The 25,157-nt window shown below is 29.4% G+C and overlaps 1 protein-coding gene and 5 non-coding genes across 6 annotated transcripts; 4 read left to right on the top strand and 2 right to left on the bottom strand.

The window, feature by feature from the left end:
• On the top strand, nt 1-24,776 carry LOC123297722 (kinesin-like protein KIF12). The gene is made up of 15 exons (XM_044879480.1): nt 1-200; nt 12,783-12,878; nt 12,949-13,027; nt 13,097-13,315; nt 13,380-13,520; nt 14,447-14,588; nt 14,644-14,880; nt 16,241-16,359; nt 16,962-17,066; nt 17,939-18,080; nt 18,534-18,756; nt 18,821-18,947; nt 19,016-19,092; nt 19,627-19,758; nt 24,723-24,776. Exons 1-15 carry the CDS (start codon nt 1-3, stop codon nt 24,733-24,735), a joined length of 2,052 nt encoding a protein of 683 aa, XP_044735415.1. The 3' UTR covers nt 24,736-24,776.
• LOC123299376 lies at nt 7,465-7,626 on the bottom strand. The gene has a single exon (XR_006535316.1). It is a non-coding gene; the product is annotated as a U1 spliceosomal RNA (small nuclear RNA).
• Nucleotides 17,727-17,800, top strand: Trnan-guu. Its single transcript has one exon. It is a non-coding gene; the product is annotated as a tRNA-Asn (tRNA).
• Nucleotides 18,118-18,190, top strand: Trnar-ccu. Its single transcript has one exon. It is a non-coding gene; the product is annotated as a tRNA-Arg (tRNA).
• On the top strand, nt 20,815-20,976 carry LOC123299415. Its single transcript, XR_006535348.1, has one exon. It is a non-coding gene; the product is annotated as a U1 spliceosomal RNA (small nuclear RNA).
• LOC123299411 lies at nt 22,688-22,849 on the bottom strand. Its single transcript, XR_006535344.1, has one exon. It is a non-coding gene; the product is annotated as a U1 spliceosomal RNA (small nuclear RNA).
• Nucleotides 24,777-25,157: the final 381 nt, after the last annotated feature.

Below are 25,157 nucleotides of genomic sequence, written 5' to 3' on the forward strand. Positions count from 1 at the left end.
ATGATGGTAATGCGTCCATCAACATTATATAAAACACCACCAACGTCACGTGGAACAAGTCCAAATCGTGGCAAAGTTAGCCCAAAAAAATCACCAAGTGATAATTATAATAGATCACGTGGTAGTTATAATTCAAGATCAAGAACCAGCAGTCCATCGACATCAATTGGAGGAAAAGCACCATCGTCTCGTGGAAGCGAGTAAGTATCAAATCATTTTTTTTACCGTTTCAAAAGTTTTAGAATAATACATTCAATAAGCCCGGAAAAAAGTGTCGATAGTGGAAAAGTTGAGAAACAGCAACGATTTTAACGAAACTTTCTGTAAGGCTGTTTATAATACCCCAAGACACCTTCAGCCAACTTAAGTCATAGAAGAGCATAGGGCTCCTGCAGGGGGCATATATAGATCGAAACTTTTTTGAAAAGCTTTATAGTTTAGCTTAAAAATTATCATCTAGTAGTAACCCGATCATCTTAGTCAAAAAAAAGAGTTCAACCTCGGAATCTAACGGAATATGCTGAATTATTGTATAAACCTTTATTTTGATACTACAAATGTTGTCTTAAAAGTTACATATGGTCACATGTGCCCTAAGATGATTGGATAAGTATTTTTCTTCGCTGCAAACAAATTGATCGATTTCATTGTTTTGATCATAGTTGAAGAGAGAATTGCATGCCATTTCAAATGAGTTATCACAAGGTAAGGGGTGCAATTTGAAATTTCAAAGTTGAAGTGGGCGGGGATGAAGGGATAAAGCCTAAAATTATCTAGGAATCATTTTTGAACTCCCCCTTCGATATCTAAATCGATATGTTTTCACTCAAAACAATAATCACATCAAGTCAAGAGTTATTAAGGGTGGATAATTTTAAAATGATCACACTATATAAGTATATATAATACCTACGTAATATTATCATATAAATCTAAATTGAATGAATTTTTGAATAAAACCTAAAACATTTATGCAGGTAATTTAATAAAACAATAAAATAAAATAATTATAATATTATTATTTTGTTATATTCGTGTCAATTGTTAATTATAATATAATAATAAAAAGTCAATATTAATAAGCAAGCCCATCATGTTCTGTTCCATTCTGTTATTTCTGTTCATATGTGACATGTTCCAAATATTTATATTTGTTATGAAACAATTCATTGTCAATTAAATGAAACGGTCTCTTTTGTAAATAATGTAAACCACATGAGATTAAAAACAACCCCTACGCCAGTCAAATCCTTCATTAAAATCGGAAATCGCAATTGTGAAATCTGATTAATATTCTGGATACATAAGTAATTTAAAAACTTTTTTTTTCATTTTCGAAAATTTTTCGTTTCTTTCGTTTTGTTTCAATAGCAAGTATTAAATAATCGATTCATCGATTACAACCAAATAATCCATTGTGAATTTATTCGATTTTATGACGCACGTGCAATTAGGTGTCATTTTTTTTACAAAAGTTAGTATGTATATAAATTATAAACAATAATTAGAAATAACTTTAAGTACTTTTATGACATAAATAAATAAATTTCGAAGCCCATTCTATTATCTAAGAGCCAGTATTTATTCTTTAATTGGTCTCTCATCTGCCGTACATGAAATAGGGAATCTTTTCTTATCGATTTTTTATAATCGGTGGTATCTATCTAGTCTAAAGTTAGTAAGGTCGGCCGAGGTATGTTTTAGTAAAAAAGGTGACATTTTTTTTGATGATTATATTATTGTTAGAGAGAAAATTTCGAAAACTAAAACTCGATTTTTTTTTTCAAAACCAGAGCTATTCCGAAAAATTCATTATAATTTGTAAATGTGTCTCTTTTTTAAATTGGCATATGCTTGAAACCGACTCCAAAAAAAACAATAATTTTAACTGCATTATATTATCGTTATTTTTTTACTTTTTAGTGCATATTAATTTGTTTGGAAAAGGTTTCTTTTGAAGTCGGTTTTCTTTTTGTTAAAAGTTTTTTTTTTTTCGTGATTTTTAGTGAATCTGAAGTACACTAACTAAAGATATTGAGTTATTCGTCCTCTTGTCGTACATAATCAATGCAAATTTAAGTCTTTTATGGTTTTCTCATGGATACCGTTGTCAGATCTTGACCAAAATGAAATGGGACCACACGAGAAGCACCAGCTTTCAAATAGATAAAGAATCATCAAAATCGGTTCACCCAGTCAAAAGTTCTGAGGTAACAAACATAAAAAAAAAATAAAAATAAATACAGTCGAATTGAGAACCTCCTTTTTTTTGGTTTGAAGTCGGTCAAATAAGTAAATCTACCTGCCGAGGCCACTGGCTCTTAGACCGAAATTACATTTAATGTATGAAAATTACATTAGAATATAAAATGCATTCATATTGATTTTATATTACTTTCTACGTATTAACTTTACTACTTATCGATATATGTTTTTAATTTTTTTGTAATTTTGTATAATTATGAAATATTTTCTTTTTTTATCATTTTAATATGTACCTACACAGTATACCTACACCGTCCATTATCAACTTATTATCTACTTACTAGCCGAATGAGGTTATGAGTAGAAAGAGTAAAAAGAAACTTTGACCTAGAACAGGGCTTCTTAAACTATGGGTCGCGACCCCATTTGGGGTCGCGTAGCAAAATTCTGGGGTCGCGAGAGGTAAAAATACAATTTAACAGAAAATGTTTTTTAACTTGTAAAATTATTGTTATAAAGATAAAATAACAATTATCGTAGATAAATATATCATAAAATCTTATGGTTCGGGAAGATTGTTTGTACCTGCATTTCTATTAAGAGTATTATAATAACTTGAATAACATTTACTATGAATTATGAAATGTTATTGGAATTCATAAAAAATATAAATTTATTTTTGTCAATCTCTAAAAGCCGAAATAATCCCGAGAAATAATTATCAACAAAATTTCTAGGTATTATTGCTGAAGAAACAGCTTTAACACATATTAAATCCCAATATCGTTCAGCGATAAAAAATGTTGAAGAGGTCTTACGTCCAGCAGTTTCAAACATTCCACCAAGATTTGATTTGTTATGCAATGAAAAACAGGCACATCCATCTCATTAAATTTTTAACTTATACTTTAATTTAATACTTACCACGCAACTACTTGAATATATTCGAGAGAATTAAGACGGTCAGAATCCACTTTTATTTTTGAAACTATAATAAATACAATTTTATAATTTTTTGTGCAATTTTTAATTTTAGATTTTTGTATGTTTCAAAACGAATTCTAAACTTATATATTTTCATATATATATGTTTATTGTTACCTAATAAATAAATCATCAAAAAATATTTATTTATATTTCTTTTTTATATTTGTATGGGGTCGTCAAGAAACTCGCAATCATAAATGGGGTCGTGAATTACAAAAGTTTAAGAAGCCCTGACCTAGAAGAATCAACTAACGCGAAAATGCAAAAGCAGAGAGCCGCATTTTGTCAATTGATTTTCTTTCAGAAAATCTTATAGATTAATATTCCAGATGTTACCAGAAACCTTACTGTTCCAAATTTCATTATCCCTCCCCCTCTTCAGAAACAGTCAAATGTTAATTTTTTGAACCAAATAAAGCTACCCGAGGTTTTTTGGGTTTTATGTAAAAAAGGCTCCATGTGATTTTTCCTAAAATGAACACCAAATGACTTCCTAACTCGATTCTAAGCCTGGTTAGATATCAGTCTAATATAACATGGATACGTATAAAAAAAATAATGTAAAGTTTTCTTGATAAACCGATTTTATCGCAATTTACACCACCAAATTGTTTAAATTATTGTATCGGTATCCGGATTATGTGTTGAGTGCTATTTAAAAGTATTTTCGTGAGTTCAATACACTTCGATACTGTACGCAGTATATTAAAAATACCTGCGTTTAACCTACGCGTATTATATGATTAATATAAATAATTATAATAAATAATTATGTAACAATTTACTAACCTTTTCGATTCACTAAATGTATGTAAAATAAATGCCCAATAACAATTTTATGTTTTTCGTGTTTACCTTTTAATATTTGAAACAATCGAAGAACATGAAACCTAACAAGTGGTGGATTTAGCCTTTAGAGCCTACATCTGTAACTTTGACCGAAGCTCCTTTGTAATAAAATGATAAGCAAGTCAAAATTTTTCTGTACAATACTTCTCTACTATTTCGGGTTTTTCATTTAGACCACGCCTGAGACATTTCAGGCTGTGTGCAGCTCGTGTGCAACTCGATCATTTAAAAATACAAATATTGACTTTTTTTAAGAAAATAATTTAATTATAGGCCAATCAAATTAAAATTTTTCGAAGAATTAATTTCCAGTAACCTGGAAATCGTTTTTATACCTTAATTTGGTTCTAAATGCGTGTAATCCAAATTGCACAATTCCAGGGTATGATCATAACTTTTGGGTGCAAAATAATTGCGGAATTTTTGCTCTTTTTTTAAGTTTTTTGCTTGTATGTTTTTTGCTAGAAAACGATATGTCCGACGGAAAATGTCAATCCATCAACAAAAAAAAAATATTCATATTTTTCCCATTCAATATTAAAGAGGATTAAATTCGGCGTCGAATGAACATCTAAAACTTCTAAATTCGGTTCAGTGGTACAGCCAAAATCAAAAGTTAGAAACTGCCAAATTTGTATTTTGGCAGTTTTTTTCCCAAATTTAGCAGCAAATCTAGCAGTATTTTTTATTGTTTAATACAGATTAAGAGCAATCTACAATTTTGCTGATCACGATGGAGCCTTTAATTTCAATTTTAATAAAACATACACATTCCTTATAATTTTCTCGGCATCAAATAAAATTTTTAATTTAGCAGATAGTTTTTTCGATCCTTATCATGCGATAAAAATAGAAACTAGGGAAATTTCTAAGTTATATTTTCCATACAACATCATATATCTTTGAAACTGATTACTCCTGTTGAAAAAACCCATAGAAAAAAAGTTGTAGAGGATAAATTTAACGTTATATATTATTACGTCATTTTGAAAGACTTAATTTGGCATCAATTCAAAATCGTTTTTCTCAAAGTCCTTCTCAGTGCACACTTTTGATGAATATGAAGTGTGAGGCCTCCAATTTATGCAGCGTAACGGCTAAGAACATTTCATACTCGATCAGATAACTAGTTATATAAATATTCACATCCCGAGTAGAGATTCGAAATGTATGAAAAACGGTCGGAGCGCGTTGCACTCTGTAGAACCTTCACGGTCATCCCCCTCCCCCACTTAAAGCCGGCTCGGCAGCAACAAATCCAGCAGTATGTTTAATTGAGAATTATCGTGCGATAAAAATTGGGAAAAGATATCATAAATTTTCTAATTTTGTTTTTCAGGGCGAACACAATAATTTTCTATCAGAAAATTTATCTTAATACATAATATAAATTAATTCTTCATTTCTCATATATAATTTTCTTTTTTTTTAAGTACGTTAATCTTTTATCTTGTTAGTTTATTCACCTTTGGTTGTTCGAAAGTTCAAAGTTTATCAGTCACTAAAATTTATGTTGAGGTATTTTTTTAACCTCAATTTGATGTTGCACGTAAAATATAATATGATTTTAAACCTTACCTAACAAATCAAAGTTTATGTTGTGGTATTAAGGTGTTCTCGAACCCAATTTAATGAATAAAATATACATTTGAACTGTAATTTTAATCTTATACATTATTATTACTCTAGCAAGCTTTTTTCTGTCCTATCCTTCCTTATAACTTGCATAACTTTCAAATAAATAACTTGCTTGAAAAATTTTTTCTTAAACATCACTGTTTACCCGTGAGAGTGCAAATTATATAGTATATATTATATGGGAATGTAATTTATGTGTGTGTGACATGTATGTATGTGTGACTATCTTTCTTTACTAACTGCCTATACATGGTATTTCAACCATTAACTCAATCAATTGTTTGTTTTCGCTTGGTTTTTCATTGTCTTTGTTTATTGGGTCCTAGAAATTGCGAAGCGGATGGAACACAGCTACTTATATGAAATAAATATATGTTTAGATAAAAGTTTATAGTTCAAAGACTATAATTATCATTTATTAAACCACGATTTGAACCAATATTATATTAATAAATAGATTATTGATTGATTTGGTAATGTTATATTTGTACTTGATACTATTTTGTAATCGCGATATAAGTATATATACTTTTCATTTTTATTACAATTGTAGGTTATGCTATGTTTCAATTAACTAACACACTTGTATTAATAATATAAAGGAATCTTAAAAAATCATTTTCCCATACTTATAGACGTCAGATATTATGCTAGTATCCTGGCCATCCTGACTAGGTTCCCAGAATAAACGATCGATAATAATATCTTAATTACTTCAATTAATTTATCTTGAAATATTATAATAAGTTCATCTTAACAATGAAATGTTGTACTAGCTAAAATGCCCGCTCCTCATGTGGAAGGTTGTGAGGTCGAAACCAATCCACATTATTATTAGAATTTTATTTTATACTACTTTGTTACCCAAAGAGTACACAATATTAGCGAAACTAAAACATATAATATATGTATAAAAACAAGTGAAAACAAACAATTTACTGAGTTAATTGTTGAAATACTATGCATAGACAGTGTTGATTACTCTATCACATTACCCATAGACATATCACACATACATAACTGATAATCGCTGATAATAACTGATTTACACGCGAACGATGCTTGTTTTAATTTCAATAAACAAATTACCGATTTTTGGACTTGTATTAAGTTTTTAGGCTATGTTGTTCAACAGCTTCGGGGATGCAAACTATAGTACGTTTTTAAGGACATTTCAATCTACACGATCCGATTTTTGTTTCTGAGTAGCATGGAAAAAGTCCATTTTCATAGAATGACTGTACTATTACATACATTTATGATTTACCGTGTCAGGCCAGACTATATACGTGATATTAAATTTATTTAGATAAAAATCTAAAAAACAAATACTATGAATATTTTACTGTCATAATAATGAACTTGATTTGTCTGTGCACGTAGCTAAATAATATGTTACGTATCCACTATCCATCAAAAATTTCGTGTACATTTAAAAAAAAATTAGAACACCTTGAATTTCAACTCAGAAATTGTGTCTCCGTGGTTTTCGGAGTCGTTTATGAATTTGGTTTCAAAAAGCAACTGAATGTCGCTCCATTCTCATTAATACCACCCATAGAAGTGACAGACAAAAAAATTTTAATTTAATGGAGCAAATCTCTTCTAATCGCGGCAACACCGCGTGGCGCAGCTAGTTAACTTCCCAGTGGGAAGTTATTGTAATGGGTCCGATTTTGCAAATTGAAAATTTTGACATATCCCCACGTTTCAAGGATAAAAATTGGCAGATAAAATTTTTATCTGCCATTATCGAAAAAGGTTCACTTTTTGATTACTATAAGACCGGGATAGCGCGAACGCAGTCCCGACTACCAAAAATTACGCGCCCGAGTTATCCACATTAGGGATAATCGCAAGGGTCAGCCTAACCTTAGTGCAATGGAAAAGCCTCGCTCTGGAGGAACCGCCTTGTTGATCACGGTAACCTCTACGCCAGGTAAGTATGATTTCATCAACTTAATTTTACTACTTATATTACCAACTTCTACATACTTATTGTGAGAGGATAAATCATTTTTTTCAATTTCTAACAGAAACAGAAAATATTTCAATATAGCCATCTCTGTTTAGCTAGTGTATTTATTTAGTTATTTTACAATATTAAAACGTACACACACTATTTATTAAACAAGGATAGTTCACACCTACTTACATTTAAATGTAATATGTCGATCTTTATTTATTGAATGTTATATGTACTGCCTATATCTGTTTAAAATATGTTTTACTATCTTTATTTAGAATATTTATTTTATAATTTACTGTTCTCATAAAAAAACGAGCTGCGCCATGCGGTGTTACCGCGATTAGAACAGATTTGAGAGTTTTTATCGTTACTGTGTAAATTAATCAAGCCTTCTTGAATAAAATGAGCTAAAAATCTTTTTCACGAACTTTTATAAAACCCTTTAAAAGACCCGCTTCCTGTATGTTATATCGTATTTACATAGGAACCGTCCTTTTTCCGGGATAAAAATAATCCTATGTCTTTTTCTGTCCCTATATTACCACAACCTATGCAAAAAAATTATATCGACCCCCACCCGCTTTCATATTTTTTGCAAATTCAGAATTTGTATAGAGGTGTATATAAAGGTTTTTGGAACACAAGTGCGTAATTTTATTCTACTAATAAATGAGTTATAATTTTCATGCTATGATGCAACAAAAAATTTTTATGTTAAATGATTAGTCAGATTTTCCAAACGCCATTTTTAAAATGAAAAAGAATGTAATATGCATGTAGTAGTTATAAGCTTTATTGAAAATTAACATTATCATTTGATATTATCTTTTAATGCTGTTTTCTATCCTGTCACGAAAATATCGAATTTCTCGAAAGCTAATTAGATCATTTTATTATGAACACGTGCGCCAAAATTTTGCATCTGCGATTATTTATTTAATCATTTGTGTAATATTTTTTTGATATAGGTAAGATAAGATAATTTCTCAAAAGATATTGATGACTATAAAGAGATAGTAATAAGGGATCGGAAAAAAATTTTTTTATCACTTCACATGAAGAATTCTCATTTCACGAATAGAAAAGTGAAGTTGGTTTTTTAATAAGAACGTTTAAAATTCTTAATTAAACAAAGAGGAAGATACCTATTAGTGACGTCGTACGTGGATATCGCCACATATAAAACTACATATAAAACTTTGTTTTGCTAAAAGGAGATGGACAACCTTTGAATGCAATAATCTTTGATTGCTTATAACTTCTTCGCTTTTTAATCAATTATAATTTCTCTGCTAAATTTGGTCATAGTATCAAGTCTAATTTTACATTTGTATGGGTAATATGGCCAATTCGACATTAAAAGTTATAAACGCAGACGAATAACCTTGTTCTCGATAACTTTTCAAAATTTATCTTAAGCTAGAATATTTTCTTTCGATTAAATACAATAATGACATATTTTTATGTTGCATTTCGTCGGAAATCTAACAAGGATCAACTGTTTAACTTAAAATGTTTTTCTATCTCTTATCTTTTGGATCTAAATTGACTATTAAAGCAACCGCGGAGAATTAGATCCAATCTGATGCCAGAACATGATGCCCACCATCAAAAGCAACAGCTTTTGTTTGAGTTTTCTACAAAATTAATTATATTAGCCATAATAGATTAAATTTTTCCATACGATAAAGTCTCGTAACACGTACACTAAATCTTTTTTTTTCAAAAAACTTCATCAAATACAAATATCAAGTTTGAAAATTTGAAAAAAACTCATTATCTACACTTATTTATTTTCATTCCTATTCTAATAATTTACACAGTGTCACAAAAGTAAGGAGGCAGTCCCAGAACTTCCAGGAGGCATCAAATTTTTCAAAGATCAAAAAAATCTATTTAGTAAGCATATTTGGTTGACCTTCAAATAGTACTTATATGCGCATTTACGTAATGTACGACTTTTTTTATCCTTGAAACTTTTTTTCTTTTAAAAAATACTTCAATGAAAAGTTCTTCGACTATCTGGCTACTTTTGCGACCTCCGTTATGTCAGATATAGGTCATTGGTTCATAGATATAATTATTTTTTCTATTCATATCAATATTATAAACACATTCATTCATAGTAAAATTATGCCTACTTTCCCAAGTGAGGAGAACCAAGTGTCCCTAGTATCCGCTGCAAGTATAAAATTACGACTAGTAATAATCTAATTCTAGTATAATATAGGCGAATAAATAAAAGTCTATAGTCATATTTAATACTTTCAATACTTCCTGATATTTATATCAAAAAGATGTATAAGTATAAATAAGTATCACATACACACAATATAAAGTGCAAAATCATTATTTAATAATAAAATTCGTTACACCTACAGGTGATTACCCTCGTCTGAAAAAGAAAGGCTAAATGATCCACAATGAGACGTATTATTAGAATGTATACCTGACTGTAATCGCACCCAATAAGCAATAATTTTTGTATAACGAGATGTCTTTTGGCAGTGTCCATCAGCTCTTTTTGTAATAGATTTAACTCATAAATTATTATTACAAATAGGATATCCTTACAAATAAACACATATTATGAGAAAAATAAGTGAAAACAAACAATTAACTGAGTTAATTGCTGAAATACCCTGAATATAGATAGTGTTGAATATCATTGCTTGCATTTTTTTTTTTTTATAAATTAGAAGAGTTTAAAAAATCACCACAATTATGGCCATTTATTTGATTATGAACAGTTTTGAAAATATTCAAGTATTTTCTAGATTTCTTTTTCGTTTTTCGAGAATGTTTAAAAGACCAATTGTTGAAGCTACGTGCAAATTTTCATATCTCTCTTTTCAAATCTTTTACAGTTTTAGAGAAAATGAACATAAAAGTTTTATGATACTTGCGCCCTCACGGGTAACAGTGATGTTTACGAAAAAATATTTCAAACGAAAGTTGTTTAATTTTTTATAAGAAATTTATATACTAAAAATTTTGTTCTATCTTTAATGACCCAAGACCCAATTGACCTATGTTATTCATTTACGAATTTAGTCTCACTTTTTACGTCCTAAGCACGCTATCTATTTCAGCTTGATAGCTGGATAGCTGTTTTCGTTTTTGAGTTATCGTGTTCACAGACAGACAACCGTAAATGGACTAATTCTAGGTGATTTTATGAACGCCTATACCAAAATTTTGTTCGTAGCATCAATATTTTTAAGCGTTATGAACTTGGGACTAAACTTAGTATACCTTGATATATATTACATATATATAGGGTATAATTATATAATAGAATAGACTCAACAAAAAATTATTGCTTTGACTTGAGTGGTATGACTTCATTACTGCTATACTACCTTGGAGTACTGCCACCAATCGCCTGTAGTCCGGAACATTATGAAAAACAGTACCTTTTAATCCGGCAAATTACATATCCAAGGTATAAGATTTCAACCGTTTTCTCACTTTATAGGTGCGAGGTATTTTTCTATTTATAATAAATCTGCATTGTAATTGTTGTTATAAGTATGTCGGATTACAAGAAGCGCTGGATTAGTCACGGGTCGGATTATCGTGGTTCTACTGTATTACCTCAAATGTCTAATAGAATTTTGACCTTTTCTTGAACAAAAAAAAAAGAGATGCAATTTAAATGTTTATATTACTGATATAATTGCTATATACATTACCTTGCCACATGGCACAAATGACATGACACATTACACTTTACTATTACCTATTATTTGTTCAATAACCTTGAACTTTTTTTAAAGCACGCGATGCTAAAAGCATAAATATCTTATAGATATAGGCAAAAGTAGAATCGTATCCATATTGTATGTATCATCACTTGGTTTTCATTAATGTTTAAACATTATAAACGACATTTAGAACTTAAGAAGTGGTGGATATGGCCTTTAGAAATCATGCCAACGACTTTTTCATCCAGAACTTTTATTGGTTGTCAGCAATAAAAGTACGGAATTGACGCCGCGCGGTACTTTTGTTGGTTGTCGGAAATTTTATTATGTCATTGGTCGTATGGAAATTATAGACGGCCTCTGATCACTCAGTAAGAAAATAATTTGATTTTATCGAATTAGAATTCATACCAAACTGCACGTCCGCCACCAAATTAGCAAAGAGTAACATTCACTAGCTAATTCTTACTGATGATGACTACTTGGTAGTCGAAAATACGTATTTTAAAAATACAAAAACTGATCTAGGAATTGGGGCAAAAATCGAAATTTATAATTTTTTTGTGCATGCTTAAATTGTGAACAAATTAAAAATAAGTACCTACGTATACAACAGCGACAGAATTGAAAAACATGGCTCTGTGTTATCATTTATTTTTTTGTAATTTCTGAAATTTTTCAGACTGTGACGCAAAAATGATGGCGTACCTAATTGAATAACGAATTAGCAAAAACAATGTTTTAGTGAATCGTTCGTTAGTACATCTTGCATATTTATAACAATGAAATTAAAAATTATATTGTAATGAAAAATTCAAGGACAATTGATTTAAACGTCTGTCAAGTCGTCATCAATAATGAATGGACAGTAGTAACATCCATAATTAATGAACTATCTATTATATTGATAACGTAATAAAATCAAATAATTAATAATTACATAGGTTAAATATAGTGCAAACAACTAATTAAAGAAATTTTAATTAAAAGTAAACTTTAATTAATTGGTTCGTATATATAGACTTAATTATTCAAAGACAAACTTTTATTTAAAATAGCTCTAGAGCAAGTGATACATGTTGGCTATGGCTAGGAAAAAATAATAATGGATAATAATAGTTTACATTCAAGTTTAGATCGTGTTAGTTGCGTATCTGAACACTAGCCTCATGTAAACGTGGCTTTATTAACATAGACAAATAAGATAAATTTTATAATCATCTCTTTGATTCATAGAGCTTTTAACTAATTTTATGTTTCTTATTTTTACCAAAGAAGATTTTCATCATAAATAGAAAAGTAATTTTACCGAAAAACTTCTGTGAAAAAAAATATTGAGAGTTAAAATTTTTACCAAATCACAATAAAGTAAAAAAATACGGTTTTTTTGAAATTCAACAATTAACATGTTGTATTTATTTTGACAGATCTGGAAGTATAGAAAGGTTAGACGACAGTGGAAATTTAACTCGTATAATAACATCACATGGAGAACTGGAAGATAATATTAATGTCGTTGTTCGGTAAATTATTATTAGATTATAGAATGTTATAAGTCTTCCACTAACTTAAAATTACTAATTTTATTTTTAGAGTTCGACCATTAAATGAAAAAGAGAAAAAAGGGAATTATGATACTGTGGTAGAATTTCCTGGTAATGGACAATTACTAGTTAGTTTCAATTCGTAAAATAAAAGGTTGGTAAATAAGCTTTTTCATTTCGTATTTTGTATGTTCTAGTGTGAAAACATACCAGTTGGTCCAAATACAAATCAAAAATCAAAATTATTTTCGTATAATGTTGTATTCGAGCCAGGTGCAACACAAGAAGATGTTTTAGAATATTCTGGTATTAAACGATTGATTGAAATGTCAGTGGAAGGTTTTAGTTGTACAGCATTTTGTTATGGTCAAACGGGTAGTGGAAAAACTCATACGTTAACCGGACCACCTGGTTTGGTAAGTATTAAAGTGTATATACTTAATTAAAAATGAATTTTGAATGCTAATAATTTTCATTTAGATTGAACGACATCGAAATCATTACAGCGAAGATCATGGACTTGTATTTCGTTCATTTATGTATTTATTCAAACTTATACAAGCTAAAACTGAATTTCACTTTACAATGAAAGCTAGTTTTTTAGAAATTTACAATGAAAAGGTTTGTATAAGAAGATATGTGAAGTGTCCCGAAACTATCGTACTAGAAGAGTGTTGTAGATTATAGAAGATACGGTAGTTTTGGGACAGTCTGTATAAAATGACACCTAAAAAAAATCCAATCCTATTTCTCTTTATCTTTTCTTGCCCAAATATAAGACGTTTCTATTTTTTTTAAATATTAAGGATTAATTTTTCTAATTATTTGATGACGTTAAGGGTAATTCTTCATGAAAGCTTCGCTGGGCTTAGAGAAGTAAAAACCACCGTGTTATAGCCTTCACCTCCCTTGTTCTCACTTATCCCCCTTCCATAACACTGAAAACAAGGATACTGATTGTTTTTGACAGGCAATATATGTACAGTTTTCAGTTTCTTTTAAGTATAAAATAGTCATAATTCATAAATATATCGAAGCAAAGGGCCATAAATAGAATTTCGTTCACCATTTTTACAGAAATATTTAATTTAGCTTTGAAAGTATATCCATAGATGGCGCAGTGTAATATCAAAGACTAATTTAATTTAATTTTTTTTAATATATCTTTATAAATTATAGCTCATGTGTTAGTTTGATGTATTAGGTATATTATTGTAAAGTTTCATTCAAATCCATTCAATAGTTTATGCGTGAAAGCGAAACAAACAAACAAAATTTCTTTCACATTCATAATATATATAGGGATAGAAATACCTAAAATGTTCACAAAAAAATTCCTTCAAGTTTCACTTGCGCTTGCCTATCTTGAAATAATTATAGGCTGACAATTTAAAAGGCGCTTATTATTCCCAATTATTTTTTATCTTAGCGAATTTTGCATATTATAATCCAATCGTCTTGATGAAGCGATAATCGAAAAAAATTAATGATTGGAATAATCATTCATAAAATAAAGACTTTAGTAAACTCCCAATTGTGGATTTTAGGTAATTGATCTTTTGAATCCTGGATCAGCAAGAAAACCATTAGCAGTAAGATGGAGTAAAAAATTAAGAGGATTTTTCGTGGAGAATTTATTTACAGTCGATTGTGAAGAATTTGATGATTTATTAGCTGTTCTAGAAGAAGGTAGGTAACAAACAAAAAATTTATTACAACCCAATTAATTTATATTAAATTGTAGGAATGAGAAATCGAAAAGTTGGTAGTCATTCTATGAATGAACATTCAAGTCGAAGTCATACAATTCTTACAGTACATATAAATTCAGAACAAGCCGCAGAAAATGGTGTGTTTATTTCACGACAAGGGAAAATAAATTTTGTAGACTTAGCAGGTAGTGAAATGACGAAGAAAACGCATAGTGAAGGAAAAACGCTTGAGGAAGCAAATAACATCAACAAAAGTTTAATGGTTCTAGGTAATTTTTATTTATTCATTTTTTCCTCGTGTTTACTGACATTTGAGATCGGATTTTAGCCTAAAATAAAATGCGGTCTGTGCGATTTTTAATAAAAGGGTTTTTTATCTTTTGTAGAAAGTTAAGATCACTCCAAGTTGTTGGTATACTGAAATTTCTGATCGATGAAAATCGATTTTACCTTTTCGGAATGTACATATATTTAAGTATATTCTGTGAAAATTTCAAGTTGATTCGTTGATATATTTTAACTGACCGTAAACGTCTTTTGAAACTTTAAAGGCGTTTTTATCGAAACAGCGTTTTTAAAGTCGTTGAGCAAGATTTCTCCGAAATGGCTCGACCGAACGATTTTGGATTTTTACACAATCTTCTTAGATATTTTCTACAGGTATTAATCGAAGGAATAAGATTTCTGAAAATTATTTCAATATTTTAGACTACTTTGAAGTTGGAAATTTTTTGAAGAATTTTGAATTCTTTAATTTTGATAGCCGCCATTTGGTCAAAAATCATAATTTTAACTATTTCTTCGATTAATACCTGTATTCATCTATCGACTAAAGAAATTTTCTGGATTTTTTCATTTTGGATAATCCAAACCAAATATACGATGCTTACCATCAGACACCTTTTGTTTTGTTTTTGAGGACCTCCAGGAGGTCCTTTTGAAATCGGACAATGGTATCTTAAAATTAAAAAAATGTACTATATGTATACGTTTTTTATATTTATGTAAAATAAATGGTCTTCCAAAAAAAAAAACTCATAAAAAAACATATTTTTTGTGCTCGCAACTGAGTATAGCCCCTTAAGAAATCGTAACCACGTTTACCTCTAGTCATATTAAGATCATATCAGATCTGTGTGCATTTTGAAAGTCAACAAGGAAGGTCCAAGAAACCCCCCATATATTAATTTGCCGCGTTCGAGTTACTATCCAAATCCCCTCTTGGGCTCCCCTGTCGTAAAATATTTTCAAGTTTATTATGTTTATTATAAAAAAGAGGATATTGATTTTGTTTGTAACATGTCGACGCTAAAATTTAAAAATCAAAGCAAAACAAATCAACAACGTCTTAAAGAAGTCTCTAACTCGAAGGTTATGTTTTATTTATTTAACGGTCTATCAGCGAAGACATATGTCTTTATCATATTTAAATTTCTATTACCCAAACCATATTTCAATGTCTTATATTAGTGTGTACTTGACCTTTTCAATTTTTCTGAAGACATCGCTTATGACGTCAGAACTTGAAATGAAAAAATTAAATATGAATGAAAAACATTTTGTAGAAATTTTTATTAGCTTTCAATAAGGCAATCGAAAATAAATTATAAGTTTAATTATCATTTATAGGATATTGTATTTCATCTCTAAGTGATTCGAAACGAAAAGGTGGACATATACCATACAGGGATTCGAAATTAACGAAACTATTAGCAGATAGTTTGGCTGGCAATGGTGTTACTTTAATGGTAAATATTATTCAAGAGTACTTATTTACACTAGCACCACAAAATTAAATAAAATATCATGGTAATAAAGAAAAAATTGATGCTTCTTCCCACAGTTGTTTATTAGGTTGTAAAAACTTCGAACCAAAAAAACTTCGAAAGCTTCGAAAGTTGTTGATTGATTATCGAAATTTTTTTTTTATTTATCTTCTTGTTGGAATAACAAAGAACGGACATTTCTCAATTTTAAGCTGGTACATGAAAAAGTTATTGAGTTTCGTACACAAAGACAAGAGAAATTTTTTCTAGTTTCAAATATTTCCAAAAAATGCGCACACCAACTCCCAAAAATGTCAAAATAATTAAACTTTACTACCCTGTTTTATGCTCTTAAGGATGAATTCATACCAAAGCAACTGGCAGTGAATGACGGGCGATGATTCGCAAATTTTCGAATAAACTATGAAATTATAATTGAACCGCAGTTTTTTCTAAAAAGATATTTTTTTCTTTATTTACATACATCCATTTTCATTAATTCAATCAAATTAATTGACTTGTGAATGAACAAGGCTTATTGTAGGAATTGTAGGATCAATAAAACTTTTAATGATAATTTTTAGATTGCTTGCATTTCTCCAGCTCGAAGTAATTTAAGTGAAACCTTAAACACTTTAAGATATGCTGCACGTGCAAAAAGAATCCGTACCAAACCAATTGTTGTAATGGTAAGTACAATTTTAATTTATGTTTTTTAAGTTTAAGATGTAATGCTCTAAAAAAATTTTAAAAGATTATTACTGGTTTCAGTGCCAAACTTACAAATAGTCAGAGTAGGCGGCTGCCTATAGGCCTCCACCATTTGCACAAAAGCATTTGAAGCTAATTAAAGTCCGACTATTTAAGGATGTATGAGCACAATTTTGATGGTGGATTATGTTATAAATTGACGATATAAGACGAAAAGTAAGAATATAATTTTTCGATATCTGAAATAATTTTCAAAATTTAAAATATTGAAATTGAAAATTTTGTTTAATTATTTAGCTTTCGATATTTCGAAAACCAAGGCAGATATTGAAAAATTGTATTCTTAATTTTCGTCTACATTCATGAAGTTATAACAAAATTCATCATCAAAGTTGAAACTAAGGTACAAATAATATTAACCCGAAATCTAAAATTACCTTAGTGCTCGTACTATCTTAAATTTAAATATAATTCTTTTACAATTATAAAATTTAAATAATTAAATAGAATTCAGTTATAATAATAATAAAGAAAAAGAAAAATATACTTTGAATTAGTTATAATATTGATTTTTTCGAACTACTCTTTAAATAAAGTAATGAGAAAACATATCAAGTACAAAGACGAAAATATCATGAGCCTCCGTGGCGCAATCGGCTAGCGCGTTCGGCTGTTAACCGAAAGGTTGGTGGTTCGAGCCCACCCGGGGGCGTTTAGTTTTTTATCAAAATTATTAAATATCAATGATAATATTTTTTATTTATAGACATTTTTTTTTTTTAAATAAAAAATAAAATTTCAATTGTATCGAATCAATTAAAATAATCTCTATAATTTTTGATTTTCTTAGGATCCACGTGAAGCTTTAATTTTAAGTTTAAAAAGAGAAGTTAGAGCATTACAAACTGAAAATGAACATTTACGAACCGTTTTACATTTACATGATGAAATACCAATCAATGGAACAATTCGACCTGAAGATATTACAACAGGTAAACTACATAGGATTTATTTACAAGTAGCATTCAAGCCCTTGTGGCCTAATGGATAAGGCATCGGCCTCCTAAGCCGAGGATTGTGGGTTCGAGTCCCACCAAGGGTACATGGAATTTTTTTTTATATTTTTAATATAGGTATTTCATTAATTAATTATGTAGGTATACAGAACCAAATTAAAGGTTTTTTCAAGTGACAATTTTTTAAAAAGTGATTTTTCTTGTCTCAAAAGTAAAATTTTCTATAGTTTTCTCTTATTTTTAACGAATCTTGTTTCAAACAAAATAATATAAACTGATGTTTTTAAAACTAGTTCTTTCTATTCGAGATACTTTTCTACAAAATTTTAACCTATTTCGTTGTACAGGGTAGCGTTGTACAGGGATGCTAATTTTTTAATTATTAAAATCAGAATAACACGTTAATTTTGTTATATTCATTGTTTTTAGAACGACGTCATATTCCACCTGCACCCAAAGTTGACCCCGAACGTTTAACTGAACTTGAAAGTTCAGAACTAAGCGAATTAATTAAATTATACATGAATGAAAATGAAGCGTTACGACAAGAAAATGCTGAATTATTTTCAACGCGTGAAATTATCATGCGCGATCAAGAACTAGTATGCAGAGAAAATGAGCGTTTACTAAAAAAATTAGAGGATGTGAATTCGTTAGTATCTGTTTTTAAATCAATTCATATTTAAATTAATTTATCAAAAGCATTTATTTTACAGCGTGTGTTGTAGATCTCCAATAATTCCTGCTCAACCAACGATTCCTGCTGAATTATTAAGTGATGATACTGATCATAATTCTTCCACAAATGTTTGGACAAATCCATTAAATGGAAATTCACAAAAAGTAATTATTAACATTTTATTTTAAACTTATACAAGAAACAAAATGATTATTTATTTAAAATATTTTAGCATCATTCTGTAAATACAAGCCCTGCAATACCCGAATCAATACAAAAAGAATTGGAAAAACGACGTATTGGATCAAGGTATTTATGTACTGATTATTATTTTTCTGTAAAAAATTTCTTTTATTTAAAATTTAATCTTCTTTAAATTTGTTTAGTTCCAATTGTTTAAAAATTTAAGATACCACTGGAAAACTTTGCACAATTTTTTTAAAAGCGGTTTCGATACCAAAACAAAAGTGTTATTAAAAAACTAAAATTTTGTCAATTAATAAGCATTTAATAAACCTTCTGTTAATCTAGTGAACAAGTTCAAATTGATGAATTGTAGAAATAATGGTCGTAAAAATACGTGTGATAGTTCGTTGGATTCGGAATAATGTCTAAAAAAATGTGCCTTCCATTTTTGTCAAAAAAAACTTGGTTCAAGATCCCAACCTGTTTATTGCTTAAAATATAGGACGTTGAACAGCTTACGCTTTTCGGCTATCACAAAAACACAGGAAATTAGCGATTGCTGAGTTTTAGCGCAGTTTTTCTCAAGCGAAACTCCAGAAATTGTTATAAAGTAATTTATGATCAAAAAATTATTGTTAAACACACTTTTTGTTCTAGTATGTCAAACATATCAAATACTATAAAAAGTAATTTACATAAACGACATTTTTCATGGGATGAACGAGACAACACTAAAAATCAGGCTAAACCAAAAATGGATGAACAGGGCGCTACCGATTACACTAAAGGGTAATTATTGGATCAATAACGAATCAATAATGTTCATTTATATATTATAACATTTACTCCAATGAGCGAGGAGAAAAAAAGACGAATTTGTAAATTTGGACCTATAGCACCGATTTTGATAAAAATTTGGAATTTTTTGCTTAGAATTCATTACTCTATAGATTCCTGTTGTCATTTTTAATATATATTTTTCCATCTCCTAGAAAGGGTGGCTACCACCCCCTGGTCAAATGCACCATATAACTTTTGTTTATTGGGGTCTTATCTACATTCCGTCAAATTTCCAGGTCAATCGGAACTATAGGAAATAATTTAGAGGTTTAATCCTCGTTTACTGGAGTAATTATAAGTAAGTAATTTAAAAATTTTAACAGTTCTACTAATAGACAAATGCAGAAGTATTCTTCCACTTCTGAAGATATTCCAAGAAGTTCAAATCAAACTTCTATAAGTGATGATCATTTATTTGGGAGTTTAGTATCCTTAACTACAGAGGATGACGTATTTGAAACATCTCCGAATACATAAAAATACAATTTATATGATCATACTTATTTGGTAAGGGTACTGTTACTACCACGTGTATAAGTGTTACAGCTTTCAATGGTAGATTATTGTTTCGTAAATACATGGCACACCCTGTCTAGATGCATCATTTTTTATTGCTATAATGATGATATAAATTATCAAAAAAAGATAGTAGATACAAACATTTAGAATTTATTGTAAGAGAACACTAAATTATAAAATGAATATTCTAAACAAAGATAGAGAGCTCTAAACATATATTAAATAGATAATAGGTACAGATAACATTTTAATATATAAAGATCGACATATAAGATTTAAATGTAAGTAGGTTTGAACTATCCTTGTTTAGTAAATAAATGGTATATGTACATTTTAATATTGTAAAACTTAGTACACAAGCTAAACAGTGATAGCTGTATTGAAATATTTTCTGTTTCTGTTAGAAATTGAATAAAATGATTGGTGCTCTCACAGCCAGTATGTAGAAGTTGGTAATATAAGTTGTTAAAGTTGGTTGAAGAGATCATACTTACCTGGCGTAGGGGTTACCGTGATCAACAAGGCGGTTCACCCAGGGCGAGGATTTTCCATTGCACTACGGTTAGGCTGACCCTTGCGATTATCCCTAATGTGGATAACTCGGGCGCGTAATTTTTGGTAGTCGGGACTGCGTTCGCGCTATCCCGTTCTTAAATAAATCAAAAAATATTATTGTATTTTCCCACAAGGAATTGTCCATATACCATCTCGAGTATTGTTTGTTGGTTTAACATTTTAAGAAAATTTTCATTAGAGTAGTGTTCGGAATTTTTATTAACTTTACAAGTAAATATAACTAGTGTCCCTCAAACAAAGCAAAAAAATTAGAGTTGTCGTTAAATCAATAAATAAATGATTTTTATGTTTAAAAGAAATGATGGACCGACCGAAACAACTAGAGAAGTTTTTTTCAAAAACTTTCTTTGCTTGTTAATAAAAAAAACTCCATGAAATTTAGAAGATAATATAAATAATATAATAATTATTATTATAAAGAAATAATTCGTTAATATTATTGTGTTAATTGTACTCATTGGGGGGCAATCTCACCCTACACAGTTCATTTTCCACCCAGGAAATTCGAGAGTTTAAAAATGTTCTTAGCAACAAGTAATTACGATTAAAAATTTATAATGATGATAGACAGGTAGTGTCTAAACAAGTATTTATATGTATAATACAAAAATTGATTTGAGAAATATTACAACGTATTAATTTTTTTGGTCATAATTTAAAGAAACTAACCCATAATAATCAAGTTTTCATTATACTCCCCTTCTTTGTAAAAATTTCTATAATTACAAAATTTTAAATAAATTAATTTTAATTTTGTTTATAGTCAATAGTCAACACGAGTTTGCCCTTTAGCTCGATTGGATCACGCAAAAAGGGCTAAAAATCGATTCAAATTACTTTTTCAATATTCTCTAGGAATTGATCGCAAAGATGGCCAATATCTGCCTCTTTCCGTAGCATAAAAACATCAACTGGTCGTATTATACATTTATCTATCTTATAAATTTGTGCTTTTATTTAATGTACAGTTAGATGGGAACGTTCAGATCCTTCTATAAACATGTGCCCAAAACAAATTAACTATTCCCAAAAATGTAATGACGTTGCTGCCACCTTTTAAAATCGCCAATAACTAGGGTTGTTAGTAAGAATTAGTGCATTCAGAGTTTAATTAATTGTCTTTTCTTTTGTCTACTACCATTGAGGTAGAATAAAGAATTTTCCTAGGGTGGACAGCCCGTCAGCAGCTCCCAAACTATTCTCAATTCTTATGGAAAAATAATCTTCTTTTGATATAGAAAACTTTTAACCTATAATTTTCTTGGTATTTTAAACTAAAAACAAATTTTCATGCCATGCATATGAGATATATCAAGGTATATGTTTTTTTTTTTTTATCCCAAGTTTGTAACGTTTAAAAAAATTGATGCTATGAACAAAATTTTGCCATAGGTGTTCATAGAATCACCTAATTAGTCCATAATTATTCTTATATTTATTTAAGACCGGGATAGCGCGAACGTAGTCCTGTCTACCAAAAATTACGCACGCGTGTTATCCATATTAAGGCGCACGAGTCATCCATGAATATATTCATTCTTAAACATAAAACTCTATAAACATAAAAAATCTACAATTATTGATGGACGACGACTGACTCTGATTCTTTTTTGCTTTGTTTGAGGGGACCACTTAAATAAAACTAACTAGTAAAAATCCAAAATAAGTACAATTATTATTAATACACGTGTGGAACAACAACAGTACTCGAGCGAGTAAGTAAGTAGATGTACTATCATAGTCTAGTTGTAATTAAACACTTGTTTTTTGATTTTATTTATGACCGGGATAGCGCGAACGCAGTCCCGACTACCAAAAATTACGCGCCCGAGTTATCCACATTAGGGATAATCGCAAGGGTCAGCCTAACCGTAGTGCAATGGAAAAGCCTCGCCCTGGGGGAACCGCCTTGTTGATCACGGTAACCCCTACGCCAGGTAAGTATGATTTCTTCAACCAACTTTAACTACTTATATTACCAACTTCTACATACTGGCTGTGAGAGCATCAATCATTTTATTCAATTTCTAACAGAAACAGAAAATATTTCAATACAACTATCACTAAACAAAGATAGTTCAAACCTACTTACATTTAAATCTTATACGTCGATCTTTATTTATTGAATGTTATCTGTCCTGTCTATATCTGTTTAATATATGTATAACTATCTTTGTCTAGAATACTTATTTTATAATTTAGTGTTCTCTTTTAGTAAATTCTAAATGTTTGTAACTACTACTATCTTTTGACGGTTTATGCAGAACGTCACTAAATTAACAATGAGTAACATACACACAATAAGAGTAATTGCGATTAGTTAATTAATACTGATGATGACTGCTTGGTAGTCGAAATACGTATTTATATAACGCGCATATAAGATAAATAACATTTCGGAGCCAAAATAGCAAGAGTATAATACATTTAAGTCAAATAAGTCAATTGTTATTCCCATAAAACCCTGAGTATGCATAAGAAAGATAATTTTTTTTTAAATAGTACAGCTAAAACAGTTATTAGATTTAATTCGATGTATGCACGTTAAGCTTATAAAAGAACTCGTGGAAGTCAAACGTTGTATCAATTATGTTGACAAAAATGCACTAAAATCCAGTCTTTTTAGGATATATCTTTGAAAAATATTTGCTAAAAGAAACAAATGTTGTCTTCTTATTGGTAGAAGGTAGCCAAAGTAAAGCATATCACATTATTTTACGTCGCCAATTCGCCATAGAGCTTAGTCCTAGTCATAAACGATTTATATTGCGCATGCATTCTCCATTCGTCAGTCGACATTCGACTTACGGATTAATTCATTATGAAATAGACTTTAGGCACAGTTTTTTTTTAATCCTAAACTGATTGGATTGTTATTATTAAAATATTCAAATGATGTTAAATGTAGTAATAATATACAGGGCCGAAAATCAAATGTTTTTAAAATAGGGTATTTTAATATAATAAAACAATAATGTGCTTTTATAATTCAAAATCAGAATGTTTAAGTATATTTCTAAATAAATTTTAATTTTTATCACACACTGTCAAACAATATAGCTGTTCTTCGAAGCCTATTTTCTAATCGTTTAATTTCGAGATTTGGTTGCGTTTCATGGCTTTCAAGATCTCTCGATTCGATCATTTATGATTTTTTCATGTTTTTATAACCTCCTTCAAAAATACATTAACAAAAACGGGTATCGCATGCCAGCGTAATTTTCGTTAGTAAATTTTTTAAATGCGTAATTATACGAATGTTTTTTTTACCAAATAAAAGCAAAAACTAGTAATTTTATTCTTATTTTCAAAACATTTGATTTTTTTCTATCCCATACGGTATATCAACTTCTTTACTTTTTTATGTTTAACAAGATACCAATGTACGGTTTTTTGTCTAGAAATAAAATACATTCCAGAAGAAAGTTTAAAAACATCACGGGCCAGCAAAATTACAGGAACTATGTAATTTGCTGAGAGACAGTACTTATTAATACTTCTATCTCACGTATACTAGGCGTTCAAAAGTATGGAAACAGTTAAGGAACTCGAGAATATTGGAGGCCGATTTTCATTTCGCTAGGTAGAAATTACAAATTTTGGAAACATGTTTTTTTTTGTTTTTTAAAACAAAGCGTCTTTATCGAGCCCTTTGACTGTAACCATACTTTTTTTAATACCCTGTATAAACCTATCCGTAATACAAACAGTCCGTTTTCTTCAGGAATTTCAGCTAAAGAACCGTATTTAAAAGAAAAAATGGAGTTAAAATTTGAAAGTACTGTTTTTAATATAATTTTTTTTCTTGTTGTTTTTAGAGTATTCGATTGAGATCACGCTTACAATCAAATTAATTAGTGCGAAGAAAATATTATTGGAAATTGTAGATTATTAAAATTAAAGTTACTGTTAAATTTTATTATTATAAATAAAAATAAAATTATTTTCTATTTGAATGTGTTATAATATTAAATTATATTCCTTTATAACAGTCCTAGTAAAAGTCATTCATAAATATTCAATCTTATTGAAAATAAATCGGAAATCTGTCGGAATAATTCTCAGTTATATTATTTTTGATGAGACGACGACGAACTTCGTTCATTTGCAGGACAACATACAAAAGAGTTTTATTTAAGAGTCTAATGAATTTACCGGTGAGGTGAAACATTACTTCGAATTTAGTTGTAAAGTTTTTCCCACAACGTCGAAAAAATGACGTGTTATAGCAATCAGGCGTTACACAACACTCA

This window comes from Chrysoperla carnea, chromosome 4, assembly GCF_905475395.1.
Source record: "Chrysoperla carnea chromosome 4, inChrCarn1.1, whole genome shotgun sequence".
Classification (NCBI taxonomy): domain Eukaryota; kingdom Metazoa; phylum Arthropoda; class Insecta; order Neuroptera; family Chrysopidae; genus Chrysoperla; species Chrysoperla carnea.

What these genes read in the sequence shown, in the direction of transcription:
- LOC123297722 (XM_044879480.1), top strand. Translation starts at nt 1, where the DNA reads ATGATGGTAATGCGTCCATCAACATTATATAAAACACCACCAACGTCA. An exon ending in AATATTAATGTCGTTGTTCG is followed by an intron (nt 12,879 to 12,948) that starts GTAAATTATTAT and finishes TTTTATTTTTAG; the next exon opens with AGTTCGACCATTAAATGAAA. An exon ending in AAACGACGTATTGGATCAAG is followed by an intron (nt 19,093 to 19,626) that starts GTATTTATGTAC and finishes TTTTTGTTCTAG; the next exon opens with TATGTCAAACATATCAAATA.